At 40.2% G+C, this 25,135-nt stretch overlaps 1 protein-coding gene across 3 annotated transcripts in view; it reads left to right on the top strand.

The window, feature by feature from the left end:
• LOC107122811 (COBW domain-containing protein 2-like) overlaps positions 1–24,872 on the top strand; it is a 32,118-nt gene extending 7,246 nt beyond the window's left edge. For 2 of the 3 annotated variants that reach the window (XM_015425964.1, XM_015425956.1), the window contains exons 6-16: positions 7,434–7,493; positions 9,346–9,383; positions 13,190–13,236; positions 13,943–14,029; positions 15,486–15,530; positions 20,361–20,417; positions 21,678–21,729; positions 22,878–22,946; positions 23,159–23,224; positions 23,876–24,005; positions 24,657–24,872. In XM_015425964.1, coding sequence (XP_015281450.1) covers positions 7,434–7,493; positions 9,346–9,383; positions 13,190–13,236; positions 13,943–14,029; positions 15,486–15,530; positions 20,361–20,417; positions 21,678–21,729; positions 22,878–22,946; positions 23,159–23,224; positions 23,876–24,005; positions 24,657–24,730 — 725 coding nt within the window. In that variant the 3' untranslated portion in view covers positions 24,731–24,872. Of the gene's footprint in view, positions 1–7,433; positions 7,494–9,345; positions 9,384–13,189; positions 13,237–13,942; positions 14,030–15,485; positions 15,531–20,360; positions 20,418–21,677; positions 21,730–22,877; positions 22,947–23,158; positions 23,225–23,875; positions 24,006–24,656 lie in introns of those variants that run through there. The other variant, XM_015425969.1, reaches the window with a different exon arrangement.
• Positions 24,873–25,135: the final 263 nt, after the last annotated feature.

Below are 25,135 nucleotides of genomic sequence, written 5' to 3'. Positions count from 1 at the left end.
CACTGGTCATAGCAAACACCCTTTTCCAACAACCAAAGAGGGGACTCTACACATGGACATCACCAGATGGGCAACACCAAAATCAGATTGACTATATAATTTGCAGTCAAAGATGGAGAAGCTCTATCCAGTCAATAAAAGCAAGACCTGGAGCTGACTGTGGTTCAGATCATGAGCTACTCATTGCAAAATTCAGACTTAAACTGAAGAAAATTGGGAAAACCACGAGGCCATTCAGGTTTGACCTAGATCGCATCCCTGATGAATATACAGTAAAGGTGACGAATAGATTCAAGGGCATAGATTTGATAGAGTGCCTGAAGAACTATGGACGGAGGTTCGTGACATTGTACAGGAGGCAGCAATCACCACCATCCCAAAGAAAAAGAAATGCAAGAAAGCAAAGTGGCTTTCTGATGAGGCTTTACAAATAGCAGAGGAAAGAAGGAAAGCGAAAGGCAAAGGCGAAAAGGAAAGATTTACCCAACTGAATGCAGATTTCCAGAGAACAGCAAGGAGAGATAAGGAGGTCAAGAAATTAATGAAATGACTTCCAAAGAAGACTGCATGAGTAAGCCTTTATGAAATGAACTTTTTATGAGAAAGAACAAGAAGTGTAACAGTATGCTTGGAGGGAGGAATGGAGAAGGGGAATTGGACCAACATAATACATTTTTTAAAAAAGAAAACAAAACCACAAACAGGATACAGACATATTAAAAAAGCAACACTGACCTAACAGTGGAATGTGAACTATATTTGACCTAAACCACGTCACATCCACTACTCTTCCCCACAGTGAAATGTTGGTAGCTCTTAAAGAAGCAAAATAGACACACAGCGGTCATCTAATCATGTTTTTATTTTCCACAAAGCATGCTGTTTTGATTGTACAAGACTGTCTCGTTCAAGCCGCTTCTCCTGCATTATGGGGGGCAAAGCCTGAAGGGTGGGGGGGGGGGGCAATGCCTCCTACAGAATGCTGTGACATTTTATAAATATCTAACATAATCCATACCACAAAGGTTCAAAGACTAGAAGAATAGAAACAGACAGTTCTCCACCTGTTGCTTTGATTTGCTGTGGAGCATTGAACAATACTAGGTAAATAAGTTGTAAGTAGCTGGAAGATAGAACTCAGACTTCAGCAATATTCATAACTAAAACAGTAACATTCCCCAGTTGCAAAACGTGGGTGCATATGCAGACAATTACAACTCATATTTGCTAGCTGGTAAATATCTATTTGGCTTAAGGATATACCTGTTCCTGTGTAGTGTAAGTTTTCAGATTTCTACATCAAGACTCTGACTAAAACATAAATCTAACCTTTTGGTTATTTGGTACTCATTATGGCCAATTTTCCCCCTCATGGATCACTGCCTTGTCGTGGCGAGGGGGCTTGTGCAGTTCAATGAAGCTGTGGGCTATGCCGTGAAGGGCCACCCAAGACGGACAGGCCACAGCAGAGAACTCAGACCAAGCGTGATCCACCTGGAGAAGGAAATGGCAACCCACTCCAGTATTTTTGCCAAGAAAACCCCATGGACAGTATCAAAAGGCTAAAAGATATGACGCCGGAAGATGAGCCCCTCAGGTCGGAAGGTGTCCAATATGCTACTGAGGAAGAGCAGAGGACAAGTACAAGTAACCCCAGAAAGAGTGAAGCGGCTGGGCCAAAGCCGAAAGGACGCTCAGTTGTGGATGTGTCTGATGGTGAAAGGAAAGTCCAATGCTGCAAAGAACAATACTACATAGGAACCTGGAATGTAAGATCTATGAATCAAGGTAAGCTTGACGTGGTCAAAAATGAGATGGCAAGACTGAACATCGATATCCTAGGAATCAGTGAACTAAAGTGGACAGGAATGGGCGAATTTAACTCAGAAGACCATTATATCTACTACTGTGGCCAGGAATCTCGTAGAAAAAATGGTGTGGCCTTTATAGTCAACAAGAGAGTGCAAAAGGCAGTACTGGGATACAATCTCAAAAATGACAGAATGATTTCTGTCCGATTCCAAGGCAAACCATTCAACATCACAGTAATTCAAGTGTATGCCCCAACCACTGATGCAGAAGAGGCTGAAGTGGACCGGTTCTATGAAGACCTACAACACCTCCTAGAACTAACACCAAAAAATGATGTCCTCATCATCATAGGGGACTGGAATGCTAAAGTAGGAAGTGAAAAGGTAACTGGAATAACAGACAAGTTTGGCCTTGGAAAGCAAAATGAAGCAGGGCAAAGGTTAACAGAGTTTTGTCAAGAGAACACACTGGTCATAGCGAACACCCTTTTCCAACAACCTAAGAGGCGACTCTACACATGGACATCACCAGATGGGCAACACCGAAATCAGATTGACTATATAATTTGCAGTCAAAGATGGAGAAGCTCTATCCAGTCAGTAAAAACAAGACCTGGAGCTGACTGTGGTTCAGATCATGAGCTACTCATTGCAAAATTCAGACTTAAACTGAAGAAAATCGGGAAAACCATGAGGCCATTCAGGTTTGACCTAGATCACATCCCTGATGAATATACAGTAGAGGTGAAGAATAGATTCAAGGGTCTGGATTTGATAGATAGAGTGCCTGAAGAACTATGGACGGAGGTTCGTGACATTGTACAGGAGGCAGCAATCACCACCATCCCAAAGAAAAAGAAATGTAAGAAAGCAAAGTGGCTTTCTGATGAGGCTTTACAAATAGCAGAGGAAAGAAGGAAAGCGAAAGGCAAAGGCGAAAAGGAAAGATTTACCCAACTGAACGCAGATTTCCAGAGAACAGCAAGGAGAGATAAGGAGGCCTTCCTGAATGAACAGTGCAAAGTAATAGAAGAAAACAATAGAATGGGAAGGACTAGAGATCTCTTCAAGAAAGTTGGAGAAATCAAGGGAGCGTTCCATGCAAAGCTGGCCATGATAAAGGACAAAAACGGTAGGGACCTAACAGAAGCAGAAGAGATTAGGAAAAGATGGCAAGAATACACAGAAGAACTATACAAGAAAGACCTCGATGTCCTTGACAACCACGACGGTATAATCACTGACCTCGAGCCAGACATCCTGGAATGTGAAGTTAAATGGGCCTTAGAAAGCATTGCTAACAACAAAGCTAGTGGAGGTGATGGTATTCCAGTTGAGCTATTCAAAGTCTTAGAAGATGATGCTGTTAAAGTTCTGCACTCCATTTGCCAGCAAATTTGGATAACGCAACAGTGGCCACAGGATTGGAAAAGGTCAGTATACATTCCAATCCCAAAGAAGGGCAATGCCAAGGAATGTTCAAACTATCGCACAATTGCACTCATATCACACGCTAGCAAGGTCATGCTCAAGATCCTACAAGCTAGGCTTCAACAGTACGTGGATAGAGAACTGCCAGAAGTACAAGCTGGGTTTCGAAGAGGTAGAGGAACTAGAGATCAAATTGCCAACATTCGCTGGATTATGGAGAAAGCAAGAGAGTACCAGAAAAATATCTACTTCTGCTTCATTGACTATGCTAAAGCTTTTGACTGTGTGGATCACAACAAACTATGGCAGGTCCTTAAAGAGATGGGAGTACCAGACCACCTCACATGTCTCTTGAGAAACCTGTATAAGGGCCAAGAAGCGACAGTTAGAACCGGATATGGAACAACTGATTGGTTCAGCATAGGAAAAGGAGTACGACAAGGATGTATATTGTCACCTTGCTTATTTAATATATATGCAGAGTACATCATGTGAAATGCTGGCCTGGATGAATCACAAGTGGGAATGGAGATTGCTGGGAAAAAGATCAACCTCAGATATGCAGACGATACCACTCTAATGGCAGAAAGTGAAGAGGACCTCAAGAGCCTCTTGCTCAGGATAAAAGAGGAGAGCGCAAAAGTGGGCTTGAAGCTCAACATCAAAAAAACTAAGATCATGGCATCCAGCCGCATCACTCCTTGGCAAATAGAAGGGGAAGTCGTGGAAGTAGTGACAGACTTTACGTTCCTGGGATCCCAGATCACCACAGACTGTGACAGCAGCCATGAAATTAAAAGACACCTGCTCCTTGGGAGGAAAGCGATGGCGAACCTAAACAGCATGATAAAAAGTAGAGACATCTCCCTGCCAACAAAAGTCCGCATGGTCAAAGCAATGGTATTCCCAGTAGTCATGTATGGCTGCGAGAGTTGGACTATAAGGAAGGCTGAGCGCCGAAGAATAGATTCTTTTGAACTATGGTGCTGGAGAAGACTCTTGAGAGTCCCTTGGACTGGAAGAAGATCAAATCAGTCAATCCTAAAAGAAATCAACCCTGACTGTTCCCTGGAAGGCCAGATAATGAAACTGAAGCTCAAATACTTTGGCCACTGTCCTGCCGCGGGCTCCTCCGCGGCCGTACAGGCACCACCTGCGCCAAGCTCCCCGCAAATCCCCATGATGAATGGTGGGCTGGGAACCTCCCGATACCCCAAACCCCTCCCTCAGCTACCACCCTGGCGGGAGAAATCCGGATCGATAGAGGTTGGGGGAACGGAATGGCAAGGGGCACGTTGGGAATGGGCTGAGACGCGAAGAGGGGAGAGTGTGGTTGCGAGAGCGAGACAGGTGGCAGGTTCCACCCTTACCCCTGAGAAGTGCTGGAGTCGGGGACGCCGGCGTTGGCCCTTCACACACACCAGAAGTAGTTTCTCCTTCACCCAAACATCCTTAGTTATACAGGGAGGTAGGACTAAGGAACAGGAAGTAACAGGGGATAGGAGATCACGGTGAAGGGCAGGTGATGTAGCCTATCGGATTAGTAATCACCAGAAGGGAATGGTCCAGAGGGGGGAGAGGGACTATATAAAGGTGGAAACGGAAGAGTGCCAGGGAGGAATTGAGGGCGACCTCGGAGGCAACAGAGAGAGCGAAAAGAGGTCGGTCTGGGGAAGGCAGCTGGGTGTGATGTAACCCCAGCCCTTCTCAATCTGAGGCGCTCGTTTCCTCCCATACCTACAATACGGCTTCCGCGGTTTCAAGATCAGGGGCCGACTCGGAGTGTGACAGCCACCAAATGAGAAGGGAGCACTCACTGGAGAAGACCCTGATGCTGGGAAAGATTGAAGGTCAAAGAAGACGGGAATGGCAAAGGATGAGATGGTTAGACAGTGTCATAGATGCAACGAACATGAGATTGAGTGAACTTCAGAGCACGACGGAAAACCAGAAGGCCGGTGTGATCTGGTCCATGGGGTTGCAAAGAGTCTGACTCGACTGTGCGACTGAACAACAACAATACAATGATATATACTTCTGATGGGGGAAATTTATATTTATCATTTTATATTTTCAACGTCATATCTAGTCTATTTTGTAGCTACATTTTCCTCCCACTTTCCTGAAAATTTGGGCAGTGGAAAATACTTATGAAATATTTCTTTTGTGATGATTTAAATGCTTTTAAAGACAAAGTGTTAGTCACTGGAAACACATAGCATGAAGATTTTTTTGTAGAATAATCTATAGTGTAGTTAGAGAATAACTCCAATATGCAATTACTTTTTCCCACGATTACTATGCTATAATGTGTATAATATAATGTGTTGAAGACTTCATAGTTTTCAATGTTGTAAAATGTCTTAATGTCCAGATATGCTGTTGATCCTATTGTGACTGTATGGGACTGTTTACCACAACAATTTGTGTTTTCTGTTTTCAACTTTTGTTGTTTCTTGTCTGTCAAATGGAAAAACCTAAAGATATATGTGCTACGTAACATAAGATGCAGCAGTTTGCAGCTCTCCTTAATACTGAGTGTTTTGCTCAAGGCTATCACCACATGAGGAGTGATAAATATTGAATGTATTGATAATATTGCTTGTGAAAAAACCAGAATTACATCATTCTAGATGCGTTGACTTCAATGGACTTAAAACAGTGTATCTCTTCTTGCGCTGTTTGACATGAATATTTTTCAAATTCATAAATATGTCAAGTAGTATTGTTAAATATGCTAGCTAAGTTATAATGTTGTTAAAAGCAGTAAAACGAGTGTAGGTTTGTTAAGGAAGTATCACATAATTTTTCCAATTTTTTTCTTGTTTTTTTTTTGGAGGGGTAATCAATATTTCCAGAAATTTAATCTCTACTTAAGTGCAATCAGCCTGTTATAATACAGTTAAATTGCCATTGGATATGCATAATAATAATAATAATAATAATAATAATAATAATAATTTTTTTTTTTAATAATAATAATAATATGCTTATAAATAATAAAACCAACACATAGAGTTCAATGAACAAAAGCTGTCTAAAAATATTTCCTGGATCCTTTTAATTAAATTTCTGTTGGCTAAGAGGTGAGGAGAATTCCTTTTGGCAATTCAGTTGTTTCCTGTTAAGGAGACTGATGCTCTCCGGTTCAAAGCTAAATAATTGTCATGGTAAAGTAATTTTCTTTAAAAGAAAGGAGTGTTACACACCAGTCCTATTTCAGTTAACTTGAAAAACTATTAAGGCATTTCTTTGGGGGGTGGGTGGGCAGAATCAATAAATGCCTTGAAACGATTAGATTTTGTGGCCTTTTCTATATCTTGCATGAGTAATCACTATAAACAGCTGACAGGTATTTCTGTTTTGACACCCAGCAGTGCTTGGGAAATCACATCTTGTCAGTTCAGGTAGACAGTTTCAGACATCGGAACGGCTGCAGTTATCATTGTTTTTGCCTATGGATGTCATTCTTTTGGACAGCCCAGACATCAATGAGATTTGTGAGCCTTTGAAAAATAAAATACTTTAATAGCTGCCAGTTTCTCACATCCTTCTTGTTGTGGTATTTGTACATGTTAAATCAGCTCATGTCAAAACTAATTTTCTTATTTTTCAAAATATAACATCCTGCAGAAGCTTGGCTTTTGTATTACTTTTCAGTGATAACAGTATTATTTTTTTCTGCATCAATTGAAGGTAAAGACTACCGCTAGAAAGCAAATAAAATATTATAATTATCTCACAGTATTTTTTTCATGATCGTTCTTTTGAAAGATTTACTCCAATGTAGTTTTAGGTATTGTAATTATGATAAATAGTATAGTGTCTGTGTTGCTTAAAAATGCTAGCAAATGAATTTTCTTCTCATACTGATGGGTGGATTTAATTCTGTGTGGAACTTTAGTGAGATCCTTGGGATTAATCCCAAAAGTTTCACTCCTGTTGAAACTGGGGCTGTTTTCAGTGCAGTAACAGTGTGCCTGTAGCATTTGCCAGAAGTTTTCAGTATAGACAATACAAGTCAAGTATTTTCCCCATTTTCTCATGGTAAACAGCTAAATATATCTGTAGGATTCCTGTTTTTTGCTTTTGTTTTAAATTTCAAGAACATCGAAAATTGCAACATTGTAACTGATTGTTTTAAAAATTTGCTTGATATGACTTATAAATATCCTATATTTTATTTGCTAGGTGCTGTTGCCTCCATGTTCTGGGTTGATGCTGAATTAGGGAGTGACATTTATCTTGATGGTAAGAAAAATCTTCTGGTTTAGATGTATATTTGTGTGCTTACCACAAGTTTAATAAAGTTAAACAGGGTAATGTATGCTACTGAATTCAAATTATAGTCATGAATGTGGGTAAATACACCAGGTGATATTGATTAAAGAGTAGTAATGGATTCTCCAGACTCTAACTAGGACAATGGGAAAAACAATATAAGCTCACCAAAGAAAACCACCGTTATGTGACTTTAACACACTTGGTTGTACTCCTTATAATGTTTATAGTGCAGATTTCTTAATAATCATCCTTATGTAAAGTACATGCCATAAACATAGAAAAAGCCAATAGATAAAGGTGTGAGTACAATACAAAGGTAAAGGTAAAGGTTCCCTTGCTCGAAAGCCAGTCGAATCCGACTCTAGGGTTGCGGTGCTTATCTCCGTTTCAAAGCCGAAGAGCCAGCACTGTCCGAAGACATTTCTGTGGTCATGTGGCCGGCATGACTAAACACCAAGGCGGACGGAACGCTGTTACCTTCCTACTTGCAATTTCTTGCTTTCAAACTACTAGGTTGGCAGGAGCTGGAACTAGAGACGGGAGCTCACTCCGTCATGTGGCATCCGGGTCTTGAACTACTGAACTACTGACCTTCCACAATACAAAAGCTTGATGCAAACGTTCTGGACACTGTTTAGGCTGTGTTCCTGGAATGTTTTCTCTTCAAGCCATCTTGATAGAGCTATGAAGTGGAAAAGTAGACTAAAAAGTCTTTGTTTTTCAAGCTCCTGAATAGCATTAATCACTCCTTCCTTTAAAGATGTATGAATCCAAGGAATACAAGACATTAGAGAGTTGTTGCATTGATCCACATTATTATCATTCTTGCAGTGCTCCATCAAGAGATTGGTGATGAACACCAACAGAGAGATAGAGTTGAAGATATTCAAAACCGCTTGTTAATCCTAGGAAAGCGTGTTCTCTTTATCTCTTGTATTCCTTGGATTTACACATCTTTAAAGGAAGGCGTGATTAATGCTATTCAGGAGCTTGAAAAACAAAGACTTTTTAGTCTAATTTTCCACTTCATAGCTCTATCGAGACGCCTTGAAGAGGAAAGGTTCCAGGAACACAGCCTAAACCAGTGATGTCAAACATGTGACCCAGGGGCCAGATCAGGCCCCCAGAGGGCTTCTATCAGGCCCGCAGTGGAACTGGCTGTCTTCTGCTTCTTCTTCCAGTTCTGCTGCTGCGTCATCATAGGTTTGCAGCTTACAGATACACACCTGAACAGCATACTCAAGATTGCAACAGCACAGACATTTTGATGCAATACTTCAGAGCAAGGGGTGTCAGTTATCAGACACTGTTAAATAAACAAAAAATAGCATGTTTTAGGCTTGTTTTGATTTTAAGTTTAAAAAAAAACTTTCTGTTTGTGTCCTTTATAAAGTTTATATCTCCGCTACCTGGCATTACATTTTATGACACACATGGCCCAGCCCAACAAGTTCTCATTTATGTCAAATCCGGCCCTCATAACAAATGAGCTCGACACCCCTGGCCTAAACAGTGTCCAGAACATTTGCATCAAGCTTTTGTATTGTACTCACACCTTTTATCTACTGGCTTTGTCTATGTTTATGGCATGTACTTTACATAAGGATGATTGTTAAGAAACCTGTACTATAAACATAAGGAGTACAACCAAGTGTGTTAAAGTCTTAGAATGGTGGTTTTCTTTGGTGAGCTTATTTTGTTTTTCCCATTGTGTTCACACCGAAGCATGTCTTGTTTCTGAGTAGGACAAAGCAAGTGTGGCCTGTGTTTTCAAGTATACGTCAGTCAAAACTTGTTCATCTATATATCTTTTTTTCAGGTATTGTCTCTGTTGTTGATGCAAAGTATGGACTACAGGTAAAATAATTTGCCAATGGCCATTAAACAACATAGAAAAGTACTGTATATAATCCATCATTTAGAGCAGGGGTGTCAAACATAAGGCCCGGGGGCCGGATCTGGCCCATACAGAGCTCTTATGTGGCCCGCACGCTATTGTGGCTTTAGTATGGCAAAACAAGCTTGACTGCAGCAGTTAAGCATTATGGGAGCATCTGCCCAGTGCTGCACTCCTGCCTCTCCAGTCCACCCAGATGGGTTTTCCTCTGCTCCCCCCTCCCAGCCCAGGGGGCCTTGCAGTGAGGATACACCAACTCTGAGATCACCAACTGCTGTCATTTATACAGTTTCTACCTCTGGTACCTGGCATTAGGTTTTATGACAAACGTGGCCCGGCCTGACAAAGAGACATTTATGTCAGATCCGGCCCTTGTAACAAATGAGTTTGACACCTTTGATTTAGAGAGCAAATCTCCTCAGAATCCTACTGAACTGGGGATTCAGTGGGGCACACTCCCAGGGAAGTATTCTTATAACTGCACTGTTAGTATTCTGGCATGTTTTGTTAGGTGTAACTCTGAATTCTCTCGTAACATAACCTTCCATATCTACTATGTCCTGGAGTTTGCCGCTGTCTTCCATTATGGAACTTTCAACTTCTATTTTCTGGTTTGATGTCTTTTTCAAATTACGCAGGAATTTTTAAAAAATGGATTTGATTCTTCATTCTTGGGTTACAGCAAATGTTGTGGCTCAGTGGCAGAGCATCTACTTGGCATGCAGAAGGTCTCAGGTTCAATCCCCAGTATCCCTAGCTAAGGATCAGGGAGTAAGTGATTTGAAAGACCTCTACCTGAGACCCTGGAGAGCCTCTATTAGTCTGAGTAGACAATACTGACCTTGATGGACCAAGAGTGTGATTCAGTTTAAGGCAGCTTCATGTGTGTTTCCCATATTACCTCATCCAGTAATTAATATTGTTACCTGAGTTTGAATCCCAACTGAGTAATGTTGAGTTTATTCTCCAACTAATGAAATGCCCATCATTAGGAACAATGGAGAATGTGTGCAGGAAGAGGTGGGGTATTGCAAGAGTCCCTGCAGGTGAAGAATTTGTAGGTTGCCTGTGGGACTCTTAGAGTGACAGGCCACCCACTGTCAACTGTCCTCACCACAGTGTTGTCCCAAGTGCAGTGCTTACCATTTTCCAATAGAAAAAAGCAAATCTTTCCGGTATATGGGAGAAAGGAAATGGGGTGCACCTTTGAAGTAAGACTAAACCTTCTTTCTGGTGACCAGCTCTTGGGAGCCATGCTCCTTCCTATTTGCATCCTGTGTTCTTCTGTTTCTTGGTCACTTCAAATGTGGCCGAATATTGGGAGAGTGAGATGAGATGCTGGGTACTGGCTTTTATATAGAGAGAATAAACAATTACCTGGCAAAGCCCTGAGCGAAAGAAAGGAAGGCCCTTTTCTTCAGGATTGTTATGCACAGCAGTAAGTGCAGATATTTAATACTACTAGGCTGGTCCAAGGCAATGGGAGCAAGTGGCTCGAGGTTAGGACGCAAAGTCCCAACTGCTGCTTATTTCAGTTTCTTGACTATTGCTTCGCATGCCAAATAGTAGAACTTTTATTCAGGGGTGACATGCTTTGGTGGATATTTTGGCTAACAGTCTGCCTTTTCATTGGCAACCAATTGTTAATAGTGCCAGGTGTTCATATGAGATGATGATGTATTACCATTGAATTATTTTCATCATAGGGGGTGTCACATTTGAAGGTCTGTTTAACCATCAACACTACCCATCATACTTCAACCGAGACTAAATCCCTCCACTGTCACAACTATGCCACCCCTATCCCAGCCCTACACAATATACTTTATGGATTAGTCACATGCATTCAATGATTTAGAAGGGTTAACTTGGATTGGGATTGCACTGTTAACCATACGCTCAGAGTACAAAACGTTGCCCATATTTTTAACCAATTATGGGTGTACAGTCTAAATTTGCACCCTAGTTTGCTCCATTGCACTTTTCTAGTACACTTCAACAGGTTAACTTTGAAGAACATTCCCGATTTAATTTTTGTAAGCCACTATGTGAAGAGAAGCTAATGCAAATGTATAGAATGGAGTTTTGAGTATATTAGCATGTAGTAGTTATCGATACTGATATATAATTTTTGTAGTCAGCCAAGAGATTACCAATCAAAACCCCACCAAAACTTTTTGAAGTAATAAATATATAATGTTCAGTATTTTTGGAATTCAAGACAACCGCTTGTATTATTAAATCAAGAAACGTTTACAAAGCTTGACATGCTGTCAGTACAATAGAAGCTTTTAAGTGTTCTCAGTCATATGACAGATACATAACTTTTGCTTTGTATAGAGAATTTGTGATCTTGTCCAATTTCTTGGGTTTCAAAGCTTGACCACCTCCTTGGCCTGTGAGTTAAAGAATTCTAGAGGCAATGCAAGCAGTGACACTGGGATAATAGGCAGCAATTTAGGGGTGTCACGCTTCAGGGATCCTACCTAGTCCATGGAAAGCTGAGAGAATGTGCCCTGTGGCTAGCAAGTGAAATTGAAACTGAAGTGGTAATTGATATCATGGACTATCACTCTAATGGGATTGTCACCCAGCAATCTGAAATATTCATGTTTTAATCAAAAGGCAAACGATTGGACAACTTGGAATGACAGGTCACAATTCTGAGGATCTAAACTGAGGCCACTGACACTGTTCTTTGCAAATCTACAAAGCCTGACAGCATCTCATGCAACAGAATTAATGAACGCTTGGTTACAGAGAAAAGGTCAAAAGAAAGGTCTCCCTCAGGTCCTCCTGTTATTAGACAAGCTCTTCAAACCATTTAGAGTCAGAAAAGGGTTTTGACTGCCGAAGTCTGGAAAATAAATAGGCATTGTGCAATAAAATATCCCCCCCCCCAGACCTGTAGTGCTAGAAGTGTTAACAGTGGATATTAGTCAAAGAGGTTTGTTGCTTTACATTTCACAGGTGTACCGAAGAATCTATATCCGCACTAAAACAATAAGTGTACCCAATATTGAAACACTGTAGTTGATAAATGATCTATGCCCTACCTGAAGAGAGAAATATGTTCCTTCAGGACCAATTGCAACCTGCAGGTCTCCTGTATCAAGTCCTTTTTTAACATTCTCGTGGGTTGAACTTGCTTTATTACACAATAGCAGAGATTGGCTGGTAGATAGAATACCAATGCAGAGCAAGATCCCTGCTGTATAGGATCATCCCTGATGCAGATGCAGAATCCCAAGCTACTGTCACTATTCGGGGCCACTGATAATTATGGGTATGATACATTACTGAACTAAGAAATATTTAAATCATTGAAGGTATTTAGTTTTTTCCATTGACACACACACACAACCTATGGATTTTGTATTCCTTACAAAAATTGCCCACAGGCTTTGCGTTCCCAGGTTAAGAACTTCGAAGTGTTCCAATTTTTGGTGGTTGTTTATAAACGTTATGGAAGCTGGACAGCCAGAGCCTCAAATTATTTCATCCAGCATGTTGTGTTGTAAGTTTGTTTATACATGTTGAAGCAGCTTTGTTTTATGTAAGCTCTTTTTGGTGGCAGTATATTATTGCAGTTCAAGTTTTACTTTTTAATTAATTGTTTATTTCTGTTTATGGGTTTTAAAGTTGGAATATTTAGAACAGGTAAATGATATCCTGAGTGTTTGCTGTATAAAACATGTTTGATGTTTGCATTACTGATGTAATTTAAACTGATGTCCCCTCTCTTTTTAACTGTTTTTTTTTCCAGCATCTGAGAGAAGAAAAACCCAGTGGACTTATCAATGAAGCTGCAAGGTATCAGAACAAAAGATGGTTTTCTCTGTGTTAATTTACTGGAAATAACAGTATTGAGCATATTAGGAAAGCCTTACCCCAAAAACAACTTTGCCAATTTGAATTTCAGTTGGTAAACCAGTATCGCTTTTTCTATCCACTTCAGTTTTGTGGACTACTAGGCTGTAACTTTTTTCCACGGTGATGGTTCATTGGGTTAGTGTCTGGGCTAGTTTGAGTGTTATAACATGACATTTAAAGGGAGAAAATTTCATTGAAAAGCCAGAGCACAACAAAAAGTAGCTCTTTAGATGCCTTCTTTGGTATAATTTCATAACCCAGAGTACAGGTGTTGTGGGATTTTTTTTTGCCATCTTATTTGTACATTTCCTAGTTGAGTGCATAGTTTTGCTCTGGGTCCATGGCAATTTTTTTCTTTTTAATGGTAATTAGTCGTTCTATGAACTTTGAACATAGTCTTGTAAAAATATTTGTTCTTCAAGGTCCCTGATTTGTAAGATAATTACATATGTGATCAATATTTGAACTCTGCTATTTTTTTTTTCTGTATTAGTAGTAGCAGTATTGGGGAGAGGAGAAGTAGCATCCCTTGTCTTGATATTTAAACAGAATTTCTGTCAGAATGGGGGCAAAAAAATCAAACCTGAACTAATAGACAATTGAGTTAAGTCGTTTCATTTATCTTGTTTGTTCATTCATTGTGTAGACAGATTGCACTAGCGGATCTTATCATCATCAATAAGACAGATTTGGTTCCACAAGAAGCACTGGTGAAACTGAGAGCAGCTGTCAGGTAAGCATAAATTATAGTGGCTGGCAGACTTTTATTTGAATATTTACTGTTTCCTTCCTACAGCTGTTATCTGCTAGAGTTGCAGATTGCATGTTTACTGTGACAGTATGTGTTAGGTTTCAAAGTAAAGAATGTCTGTTCTGTTTGGAAGGTGTTGAGCTTGATGTTTTGCTTGTGACAAGCAAACTTCACTACATCTATGTAGTAGCTGTTCAGATCCTTAATTCTTATGGTTTTGCACAGTGTAGCTATCTCAAAATGATCAACTGTCCATTTACTTATGAGATATTTAAAATGAAGAGTGTGCAGTTCATGATTTAACAATAAAATGGTAAAGACACTGTTAGAATCAGATTGACAATGCAGTCCTAAGCGGTTACACCCTTTTGAGCCCATTCAGTGGGTTTAGAAGAGCTTAGAAAGGTGTAACTTTTTTAGGATTATACTGTGGGTTCATTAGGAGGTGCAGACCTTTACTCTACAAAGTACCATGACCCACAACAGTCTGTAGTTGGGGCTGCTTCTTTCTACCTGTAATCTTGGCTTAGTTTCTGGAGTTACCCGAAGGTCATTTTGTGGATACAACTAGCTGATCCAGGCAACATGAAGCAAAGCTGCTAATCTTGTAACATCCCTGGGTTCATCCAGTGAACTGTAAATTCAGAGGTGTCTGAGTTATTCCCACAGTGACTGGCATAACTGTTTCATCCTTTCCTGAGAGAAGAGGCAACTCTTGGACCTGGCTTCCCTTGGTCCAGTGGCCAATCTGTTGTCTCCAGAATTAGAACAAGGGTACAGGTATGCTCTCTGGTGAGAATGGTGGGTTGGCGGCTTGGTTGCAATTCTGGATAAGGTTGCTGAAGAAATGTGGTAAAAGGGCTAGAACTTACACCAAGATTAAGTGTTTTGTGTGAGCTGCAACACTTTCCATCATATGTTGGCTTTTTGGCCACATCAGTCAGACGTTTACTTCTTCAACAACTTGTAACTTTTCCCAGGCTTCATTCTTACAGGAAATGAAGCAGTGGACACAAGGATATCCCCAGGGCCAAATCTCTGCTTCCAGACAGGACAGATTTCTAACTGCTCATTAACACATCTGAGGGCAGAGATCCTTTTGGCTTTCCAAGAGCACATTTTCTTGTGAATCCCCCACTTGGGCCTATGATATGAACAGCTGTTTGACTGAGGTATTAAAAGAGATGGAAAGGTTGACAGTTTCAAGGCAGTAACTCCATTTATCTCTTGCAGGTTCACATCCCTATAAGCATACTAACAATTCTGGCAAGGTATATGTTTAGCACAAGATCTTTTGGGAAGGGAAGGTCATTTGGATTTCCCACTTCTAGCTTTGTCAGTCATATATAGGAGATTGATTCGTGTATGTATGTAACTGAGTACAAATGATGTTTCTACATCTTAACCTTTTAAATTTTTCTCCTGGCTCTGATTCTAGGTCAATAAATGGACTTGTCAAAAGTATAGAAACTCAAAGATCAAGGTAATGGTCGTATAAGGCAAAATTAATTATTGCAACTGCTGTATAGTCTTCTGAAATACTGTTATGTTTCACCAAGGAAGGTTCTTTATGTCCCACAGACAATATCTGGTCACTTTATATTTTGCTCTGGGTTCTTTCTACCTTTTCTTTCCTAGAGATTGGAAAACAGGGGTTATGGGTTATGGGAAGAACCAGTAGAGTCTGCAATCTGTTCTTCTTTAGCAATGACTTTAGAAGCACTGGTGCCGCTTATTGGATATATGTGGCCTTAACTCTTCATCCACTCTACTTTCCGTTGGAAGACTATTGGTTAACCCATGGAATTCACTATAAACAGGGGATCCTATTAAATGTCAGCAATACCGAACATCCAACCTGATAAAGAATTCTAGGAAAGTTGAAAATGTAATCACTGTTATGTGATATTTTGTTAGTCCTGATAAAAAGATATTATAACATTGCGGGGGGAGTTCTATAGACCAACGTGGCCACCTGCAGTCTTTGTCTCTTAAACAGAAGATGTGTATCAAGTGCCGTGAAATACTGTACTTAGTTTCTTTGACTGGATTTCAGTTCCATTGGTGAATAATCTTCACGATAATTTGACTACAGCCTTATGTGCAGATTAGGGTCTGAAATGAACAGCCAGAAGAGAGACATATAAAAGCCCTACTCTAAAAAAGAATGGAATGCTGGGAACAGAACTTCTTAGGAAACTCATGATTCTTGCATTGCTATCCTACTCAGGCCTATTCAGTGGGGCTTATTCCTAAGGAAGTGTTTTTAGGATTGCACTGATAGTGCCACATCTTGATGCTGTTGTTGTTGTTCAGTCGCACAGTTGAGTCCGACTCTTCGCGACCCCATGGACCAGATCACGCCAGGCCTTCCTGTCTTCCGCCGTCCTCTGAAGTTTGCTCAATTTTACGTTTGTTGCATCTATGACACTGTCTAACCATCTCATCCTTTGCCGTCCCAGTCTTCTTTGACCTTCAATCGTTTCCAGCATCAGGGTCTTCTCCAGTGAGTGCTCCCATCGACTGATTCAGACAAAAACAAGAAAATACAGTTCAATCTGTTCAACAGCCAAATCCTAATCTGTGTAGCTGTCCATTGTGAAAGCCATGACAATAGTACTGCTTTTTGACCGAACCCTTCAAAAAAGGCAGCAGAGGACTGGTGAAGAGGCTGGCTTATTGTTACCCATTGATTTTTTGTTTACATTCCCTGACTCAATTGAAGTGTAGTTTGTACCTATTTGTTTATTTAAAATGTTTATATGCCACCTCTTCAGAGAACAGCACAAGGTGGCTCATAAAATAAATCAAGTAAAAATCATAAAAACATAAAATCTTGAAAATTAGCAACCATTATGAATCAACAGAACTCTTCTCTGGAGTGACTGTCATGTGAGATAATACGGATTACTGTCTCTGTGATTCTTTCTTTTGTTCAGGTAGAAAAGCTGAGTGTGTTAAAATAGCTTCAACAACTTTGCATCCAAGCTTTTAAATTCTGTTAAAGGGAGCAAACAACATGAATTGCTGTAGCTCGTCCTTCTTAAGGAACTCTGTTAGGTCATATCTTGCATTTCCCACTTACTTGGCTTTTTTATTTATTTGAGCTGTTCTACAGCATGTGATCCGAGAAAAAATATCACCAATATACTTGCTATATTATATCAAGGTACTTACTTACCCTTAATAAGAGGTCTCCTTTCTTCCTTTCTTCCTTTCTTCCTTCCTTCCTTCCTTCCTTCCTTCCTTCCTTCCTTCCTTCCTTCCTTCCTTCCTTCCATTAGATTTACTAGGCTGCCCTTCCCTACAAGTAGGGCTCAGGGCGGCTTACAACAAAATAATATATTAATTTCAGATTGAAACTAAATTAAAACAGCCCAATGAATACTAAATACATAAAACAGCATAGAAAAGATATATGCAAAAACGCAGCATATATAAGATGGTGGAAGGATGTCAACTCTGCAGCCTCCCTAGGGGGAGGGGTTATGAAGGATGGGGACTTGTATAAGAGTGCCAAAGGATACCCCTGTCACTCTCCTCAGCCGAAAGCCCAGTGGAACATCTCGGCCTTGCATGCCCTGCAGAATGGTAACAATTCCCACGGGGCATGGATGTCTTCCAGCAGAGCGTTCTACCAGGCGGGGGCCAGGGCTGAAAAAGCCCTGGCCCTGGTTGAGGACAGCCAGACTTCTCTCAGGCCGGGGACCACCAGGAGTTTCTTATTTCCTGAGCTTAGCACTCTTTCAGGTGCATACTGAGAGAGGTGGTCCCGAAGATATGTAGGTCCCTGGCCACAACGGGCCTTGAAGGTCAGAACCTTGAACCTGATCCAGTGCTCCACTGGCAGTAGTAGAAGTTGACACAAAGAGCCTAGCAGAGCTGAAGATCCACCTGTGTCTTTCAGGTGTCCACAAAGCTTCACATTTGCAGAGACCTATTTGAACTTACATGTGTTAAATACATTTTTTTAAAACCTAGGTATAATTTTCTTGGGTATACAGATGACTGAGGAACTGTTTTCAACATTTAGCCTTTAAAAGCCAAAATACAACAAGAATCTCTCCTAGCAAGACAACATCAGCATTGTGGCAGCTTTGCTGCCGTTGTCATATCTTGAAAGAGTTTAGGGTCATCGCAGCTCTGAATGGCTGAGACAGGCAACTAGCGTAATGCTGGTGAAGAAAGCCAGTGTGGGGAACTGGGACTTGCTCCTCCTTGTAGGTGTTCAAAAGTTCTATGTTGCTTCCAAGCAGTGACATTCTTTTTTACCGCCTATAGTCTGTCCTCATATTGTGTTTTGCTTCTAGAGTACCACAGAGAGCAGACAATTCAAACTCAGCTGGTCATAAATGAAAGAGGAGGTTTTCTTACACCATTCTTGAGCATTAAAATGTTTCCTCTTGGAAGCAAAGCTTTGGCAAACTTACTGAAGAATATAAAAGTGGTAAACCCATGGGAATTTCTCCCCGTTTTGCTGCACTGTCTTTTAAAAAAATCTAATATATGTACATACCCTTTACAACTCATTTTTAATAACCAAACAAATTTATCAATGCTGTCATTACTGGCATTAACACCCACACTTAAACACTTACCACATGTTTTAAAGAAGCAGGAAAAGTGGCTTGATTGAAAGCAGGGCAAGCATCCAAGGCTGTGGTCCTGTCCAGATTCACTTGGGGAATGAACCCTGTTGAATACAGATGAACTTGCTTATGAATAGATGTGCATAAGACTGCACTGCATGTAGCCAAGTCAGTGGGAGTAATTATGTACCTTCCAGGTAGCTGTTACTCTTGGTTTCATCATCATCTAAATGGCAGAACCAAAACAAATATATTGTGGATCAGTTTTCTTCAAACTTTGACCCAGAATACCTGTTCAAAACCATAATTATCCTTCTAAATAAATACTTCTGTTTAGCGAGAAGACACTTCCTATAGCTGATCTTCAGTAAGTCAGTATTTTCCCATGCCAGTAATTTTCTAAACGAATTCCATGTAGAAGGTAATTCACAAGCAAAAAGCAGGAGGAACAAAGGTGCTGCATCTAGGTGTGCCTGTAAGACAAGGAATAAGTAAAACATTCAGATTATTCAAGCAAGCCAACTAGGTGACAGATTAAAGGGAGTATTGCAAGTACATTGGCCTGGAACAAACCTTTCATCTAATTTGGCAATGCGTGAAGGAGTTGGAACTGCTTTGCTTGTTACAAAGTCCTTGTTTCCCTTACAGGTCCCATTGACCGGGCATGCTCTGGGAATTCTGTCCTCAGAACTTACTTCTTAAATGCATAGACCTAACCTGGACCAGGACCATTGTATGTGGGCACAGGGGACTTAAGCCTCCTCCCCCCACATCTGCTATCTGCCCCATTGGGGAAGTATACTGATGGGTTAACGAATAAATTACCTCAATGGAGCAAATAGCACATGTTTAGAAGCAGACCCACACATGCCTGAAAATTAAGGCCAGAGCATGGAGCTCCGAAAAGATGTCTCTCTCCAGGTCCAGGACACATGAAGAACACAAGAACTTTGTAGCATGTGAATTGGTCTTCAGTAAGTGCAAGGTGATGCTGCTGTCCATTCATCACATCTTTTCCAATGGGGGAAAAAAATAACACTTTCTATTAGATTACCTGTTATTACTTTTTACCAGTGTATACTGAGGATTAGGGCCAGTCTGGATTCTGGAGGTGTTCCAGTTGTTTAACGTTGTTGTAGAGATCTCTGTCTCTGGGTACTTATCATGCACTGTTTAAACGATCATCTGACTTTAATTTTAAGGATTTATATGGTGATATAAATTTAGTACCAAACTTTCACGTTTTCTGATTTCTTGCTACACCATTTAGTTTTCTGTATGGTTCTAAGATTTTGTAGTTGACAAACCTGGTGCATCTAATGCAGACAGTTCTTTTTCCCCCCATGAGGTCCCTATTATTGAGGCAGCTTGTTCAAACTGGCTCAGTGTTAGAGACCTCATTAAAAAGTTAGTGTGCAGGTCCACGTTCTGTTCTGAAGTGTCAGTCCAGTTTAATTAAAAGCTGCATATAGTCAGCCAATCTTCAGCTCATTTTCTTCATAATCTAGACACACGTTAACTTGATTCTAAAATTACTGTAATGTGGAAGCAATGGGTAGTATGTAACAAAATTTAACAAAGTACAAATGCCACCCAATTCCTATTTTTGGTATTTGTAGTTGTTGAATTTACCTGGATTTTAAGTTCCTCAAAATAGAGATTGCATCTTTGTGAGACACTGATTGCACATATTTAAAGAATAACATTATTCTGCTTTTTCATAGAGTTGATCTTTCTGATGTGTTGGACCTGCATGCTTTTGACAGAATCTCAGGGAAAAGGTAACATTCAGTTTTACAACATTCTCAGTAACAATTAGCATAGTATAGCTGTTCTTTAGGACATAGGCAAATGCTGTAATTTTAGAATTACCCTTGGATCACTGTCTGTTACATGGCTAATTATAGCCACTGGCATAATTAGCTGTGTTCCTATCACTGTTTTCAAACACTCAGTGAGCAGAAAAACCTAGATAAATAGCTATGCAAGGCAGAAAAACTGTCCAGTGTTTAGCCAGCTCTAAAGGATTCCATGGAAAGCTCATATCACATGTTATCAGTCATGTCACAGTTGCTAACCAGTAGGTGACAATTGAATAAACATATAATAATCTTAAAAGCAAATGAGGCTGAAAATAGAATTGCATCTAACCAGCAACTTGGAATTGTGGTCTAAGTTCTGGATTCCTTGCAAAGGAGATGCAATTTGGATAGATGTATCCTCTGCAATAGAAAAGTACTTTTAAAAGGACACCTATACAGAGCCATAGCATTTGCAATCTATTTTTCTTCATGCATTTTTCTAATGGAGCTCTTTAATTGGTATCATACAACTGCATGATTTGGCTATGAATGGTACTTTTTGTATGCTGCACAAATGTCTCCTTTTGAAAAGATATTCTAAAAAGCAGCTATCTACTTATTCATTTCCTTGTCCATGATGAGTGATATACATTATATATGGAGTCATGTTTTATTGGGCATCATATTCTACCTAACACAATTCTTTTATGCAGTGTAGCAATCATTTTGTTTTTGTTTGGGGGATGTTGTCTTTCCCTCAAAATATGTGTGTCCTTGAAATAGCACTGGTGGAAGACACTGTGCATCTTCTCTGTAAAGCAGATATATTTCTTCATTCATCTGCCTCTCTAGGACCAACCTTGAGTTTTGTTTTGCTTCCTTGCATTTTCAGAAGTTGTACAATGTATAAAAATGCAGCAAGTGTCTTCCATTGATTCATTCACTCGGTGACACTTCTCACACCCCCAGTCTCTGGCATGATTAAAAGAAGATGCTCTTGGGTGCCAGTAGCTCAGGCTGCAATATAGTATCTGCTCTTTAGAACTAATTGCACAAACAGTACAGATGACCCACTGACCAGCAACTTCATGTTGCAAAACAGATCCGTTATCAAGAGCGTACAGTGCTGCACAAACCAACAAAGACAGAAGAACAACCTTATAATTCTTATAACATAGTTCTGCAGTTCGCTAATATTGGTGTTTCTGCTCAACATAATACTACATTTATTGTTCTAAGTTTGCAACAGAAGCTGCAGCTTCAAGATGCATCGCAACCACACCTAGATAAGGTAACTATTTTATTTTCCTCCAGTGAAGTGGTTCTATAATCTGCTGGTCAGGCGTCATTTGCGACTTGCACATACTGTAGTAGAGCCTTTATATTCCACATTTCCTTTATTCCTTCTTATGTTGATCAGTCTTCCTCATAGTGCCTTGCACCCTCCTTTCAGTTAACTGGTAGTATGCAAGGCAGCAATTCAGAGGGTTGGTTTCATTAAGAAACGTACAGTTTGGTGGAATTTGTCAGTAAATGAGGTAACAATTGTCGGGGGGGGGGGGTTAGTAGAGAAGAAAACCTTACCAGTTCTTCATCATATTGACCTTTCTTATTGATTAAAATGAGCTAAAAATTGTGCTAGCAACCAGGTAGCTAGATTATATTTGCTGAGATCATTTAGTAGAACCTTGGTGTTGATTTTTATAAAGAAGTTCCAGTAACAGTTACTGTCTACTGTTGTCTCCAGATGCAGATAAAGATAGTGAAATCTTGGGAAAATGCTGTCTGTGCCTGAATTTAGGAAGCTGTTCATCAGCCCTGAATACTAGCCCTTAGGCATGAGTGCTAATCAGTTGCTTCCTTTAGTTCATCCTGGTCAACAAAGTAGAAATAAACCTGGATAGAGTAACTTGCAAGGATTTTTAGGCTTAATAAGATGGCTATTATCAAAACCATTATATAGTTACCATCACTTGTTAAAACTTAACCAGTATGTCAATCCCTATAGCAAGCAGGTTGTATTCCATGAAAAAACTATATTTTAAAATATGATTAAATTTAGTGGATTTAGTGGTTGACAGCCTTGGTAACGTCAGTGTTACATCAGTGTAGCTGGGTTTGCACAGTGCTACTACACTAGGAGTAGCTACCGTCCATAGAATCATCTTAATCGAAGTGTGTTAGAATGAGATTCAAGCTCACATGAAAGTACAGCACAATAGAGCTGCTGTATCAGATCATGAACTAACAGCACATTTTGTATTATTTTTGTGTCTTTACGGTTTGAAGTGCTACAATTCTGGGGCTGTAAAGGGGTATCCAGATTGCAAATGCAACATGGACCATTGCAGATGTCAAGAGAACATACAACTGAAGTTATTGGTTTTCAAGTAAGATGTATTTGTTCCAGTGAAAGAGCTGATTATATATCTATTTCAGAGTATTGTCACATCCACATTTGAAGTTCAAGGAAGCACAACTGAAGAAGACCTAAATGAGTTTGTTCAAGTAAGTGCTTCATACTTCATATTTAAGGTCCAGTTCACTCATCATTTTTCCCTGCAATGTAAGAGGGCAGGAAATGGATTTGTATGCCCATGGTTCTTGGTGGATTGAACTTCCCCCTGGGAACTCATAAGTAGAGCGTTGACATTTTTGTTCAGGAAAATATCCTGTTCTCTATACATCATTCTTAAAAACGTCTTCCTTTCTGCTCATAGAACTTGCTGTGGGAGAAGACTTTGAAAGACAAGAGAGGTAACCCCATGGAAGTCATAAGACTCAAGGTTCAGTACTCAGTTTCACCGAGCTTTGTTTTCAGAGGCATTTTGCTTGGACATAATGTGGCTGCATACATGGCAAATATAAACCTAATCCACCAGCATTCATTTGGACTATACAATGACATGTGAAGGGCCACATAGAGCCCATTCCGAGGTTACCTTCATCGCATAGGCGACAGTTGAGATGCCTCTTATACTTCCAAGCCCCCCGTCTCCTTGAGGATTCCATGAGGTCATTGCATTCTAAGTCCTTGTACCCCTCTTAAAACTGGAGTAGGTAGCATGGGAGAAGGAGCCACACCATGGATTCCCCCCACATGGTTCAGAGCTTCTGATGTTACCCCAGCAGCACAGGAAAGAGTTATGCTCCATGGCTCCAACACCTCAGATTAGGCTGTTCTTTACTGGAGGACGGTTAGGTAGCACTGCAAACTGGGGAGGATTTACAGACACATTTGTCTCCACCCACTTCTAAAATCTGTGCTAAATTCATCACTGCTAATGTGGGACAACATGCTTCAAGACTAGTAGGATTGTTAAATTAACAAAATTATTAAGTGATATGTCCCAAATTAAATGCTTTCTGTCATGTCCCAAATTAAATGCTTTCATGATACAGCTATACAGCTACTAATTTATATTTTTTCTCATTAGGGATTGGTTTCTATCAAAGATAAACCTCATCAAGTGATAGTCCAAGGTATTCATGAGCTGTATGATCTAGAAGACACCACCGTGAGTTGGAAAAAGGAGGATGAACGAACAAATAGATTAGTGTTAATAGGTATGGGAAACATGTGTTTCATCTGCTTGTTTTACAAGCAGTTATTTTTTTTAAAATGGGGGGGGGTAGTTCACCCTCTTATCCTGGGAATGAGCCTAGCAGGATGGAATGGCTGTGGAGAATGAATGTGTGCATCTGGAGGAGTTGAGTTCCCCTTATCCACATCTCTCTTTGTTCTTTAAATCACAAACCTGGCATGCTGTAAATGTGACTGGGACAGCCCCACATCTAGGCACAGATCTGTCACCATCATGTGTAGCTGGGCTTTCAGATGTATCTTTCCAAAACCTTCAAGTGCCTAATAACTAGCAATTTGTTAATGCATACTACAGAATACTTTTGCTTCTACCTTAGACAGGCTCTTCCTTGTGAAGAATCTAACCCCTGGGAGTCACTCTATGCAGTAGCCTTGCTTCTTGCATTGTGGTGGAAGAGGTGTAACTTTGAGAGTTGGGGAGAGGATAAGGAGCAGCCACCCCTCCCGCTGAGCTGCTTGCCATGCACCCCTACCCCTCTGTGCATCAAACCTGAAGGGGCATCTGATTAGACTATTGTACTAAACATTTGTCTTCTTCCAGAAGAATCAATAAAGCCGTTTCCCCTTTAGTATGCATTAAGAATTTTCTTCTTTTTATGTTGGTCTCTCTGCAGGTAGGAACTTGGATAAAGATATCCTTCAGGATGCCTTTATAGGTATTGTGACAAAGAGAGAAGAAAATGGTTGATGCTGCCTTCCGAACAGTTGGTTATCAATACTACATGATTTTAAAATTGAAAAATCCTGGACTGTATTTTCCTTTTTAATGGCTGTCTACAGTTCTCTACAGCTGAACATACTTGCTTTTATTTCCTAAAATAAAATTAGTACATGTGTGTATGTTTGTCATTGGGATTGGTTTTAAATAGCACAATGACTAAATTGCTAATTGGAGGGGGGGGGACTTAATGTGCAAGCACACTCTAATTCCCTTTTGCGTTCTCAAGTCACCAGAGACTTCTTTATATTGATTATTTTGTTGAAAGCCCAGTGATTAAAAAGAGATTACCCCTACTATTAGTCAATTCCTAATAGTAAAAATAAAATAGAAGAGAGTGGTTGTTACAGTGGAGTGTCCTAGAATCATAAAGCT

The sequence above is a fragment of the Gekko japonicus genome, unplaced genomic scaffold (genome assembly GCF_001447785.1).
Source record: "Gekko japonicus isolate JY-2015 unplaced genomic scaffold, Gekko_japonicus_V1.1 scaffold31, whole genome shotgun sequence".
Classification (NCBI taxonomy): Eukaryota; Metazoa; Chordata; class Lepidosauria; order Squamata; family Gekkonidae; genus Gekko; species Gekko japonicus.
Note: the sequence above shows the minus strand (reverse complement) of the source record. Positions and strands in the feature narration are given on the sequence as shown.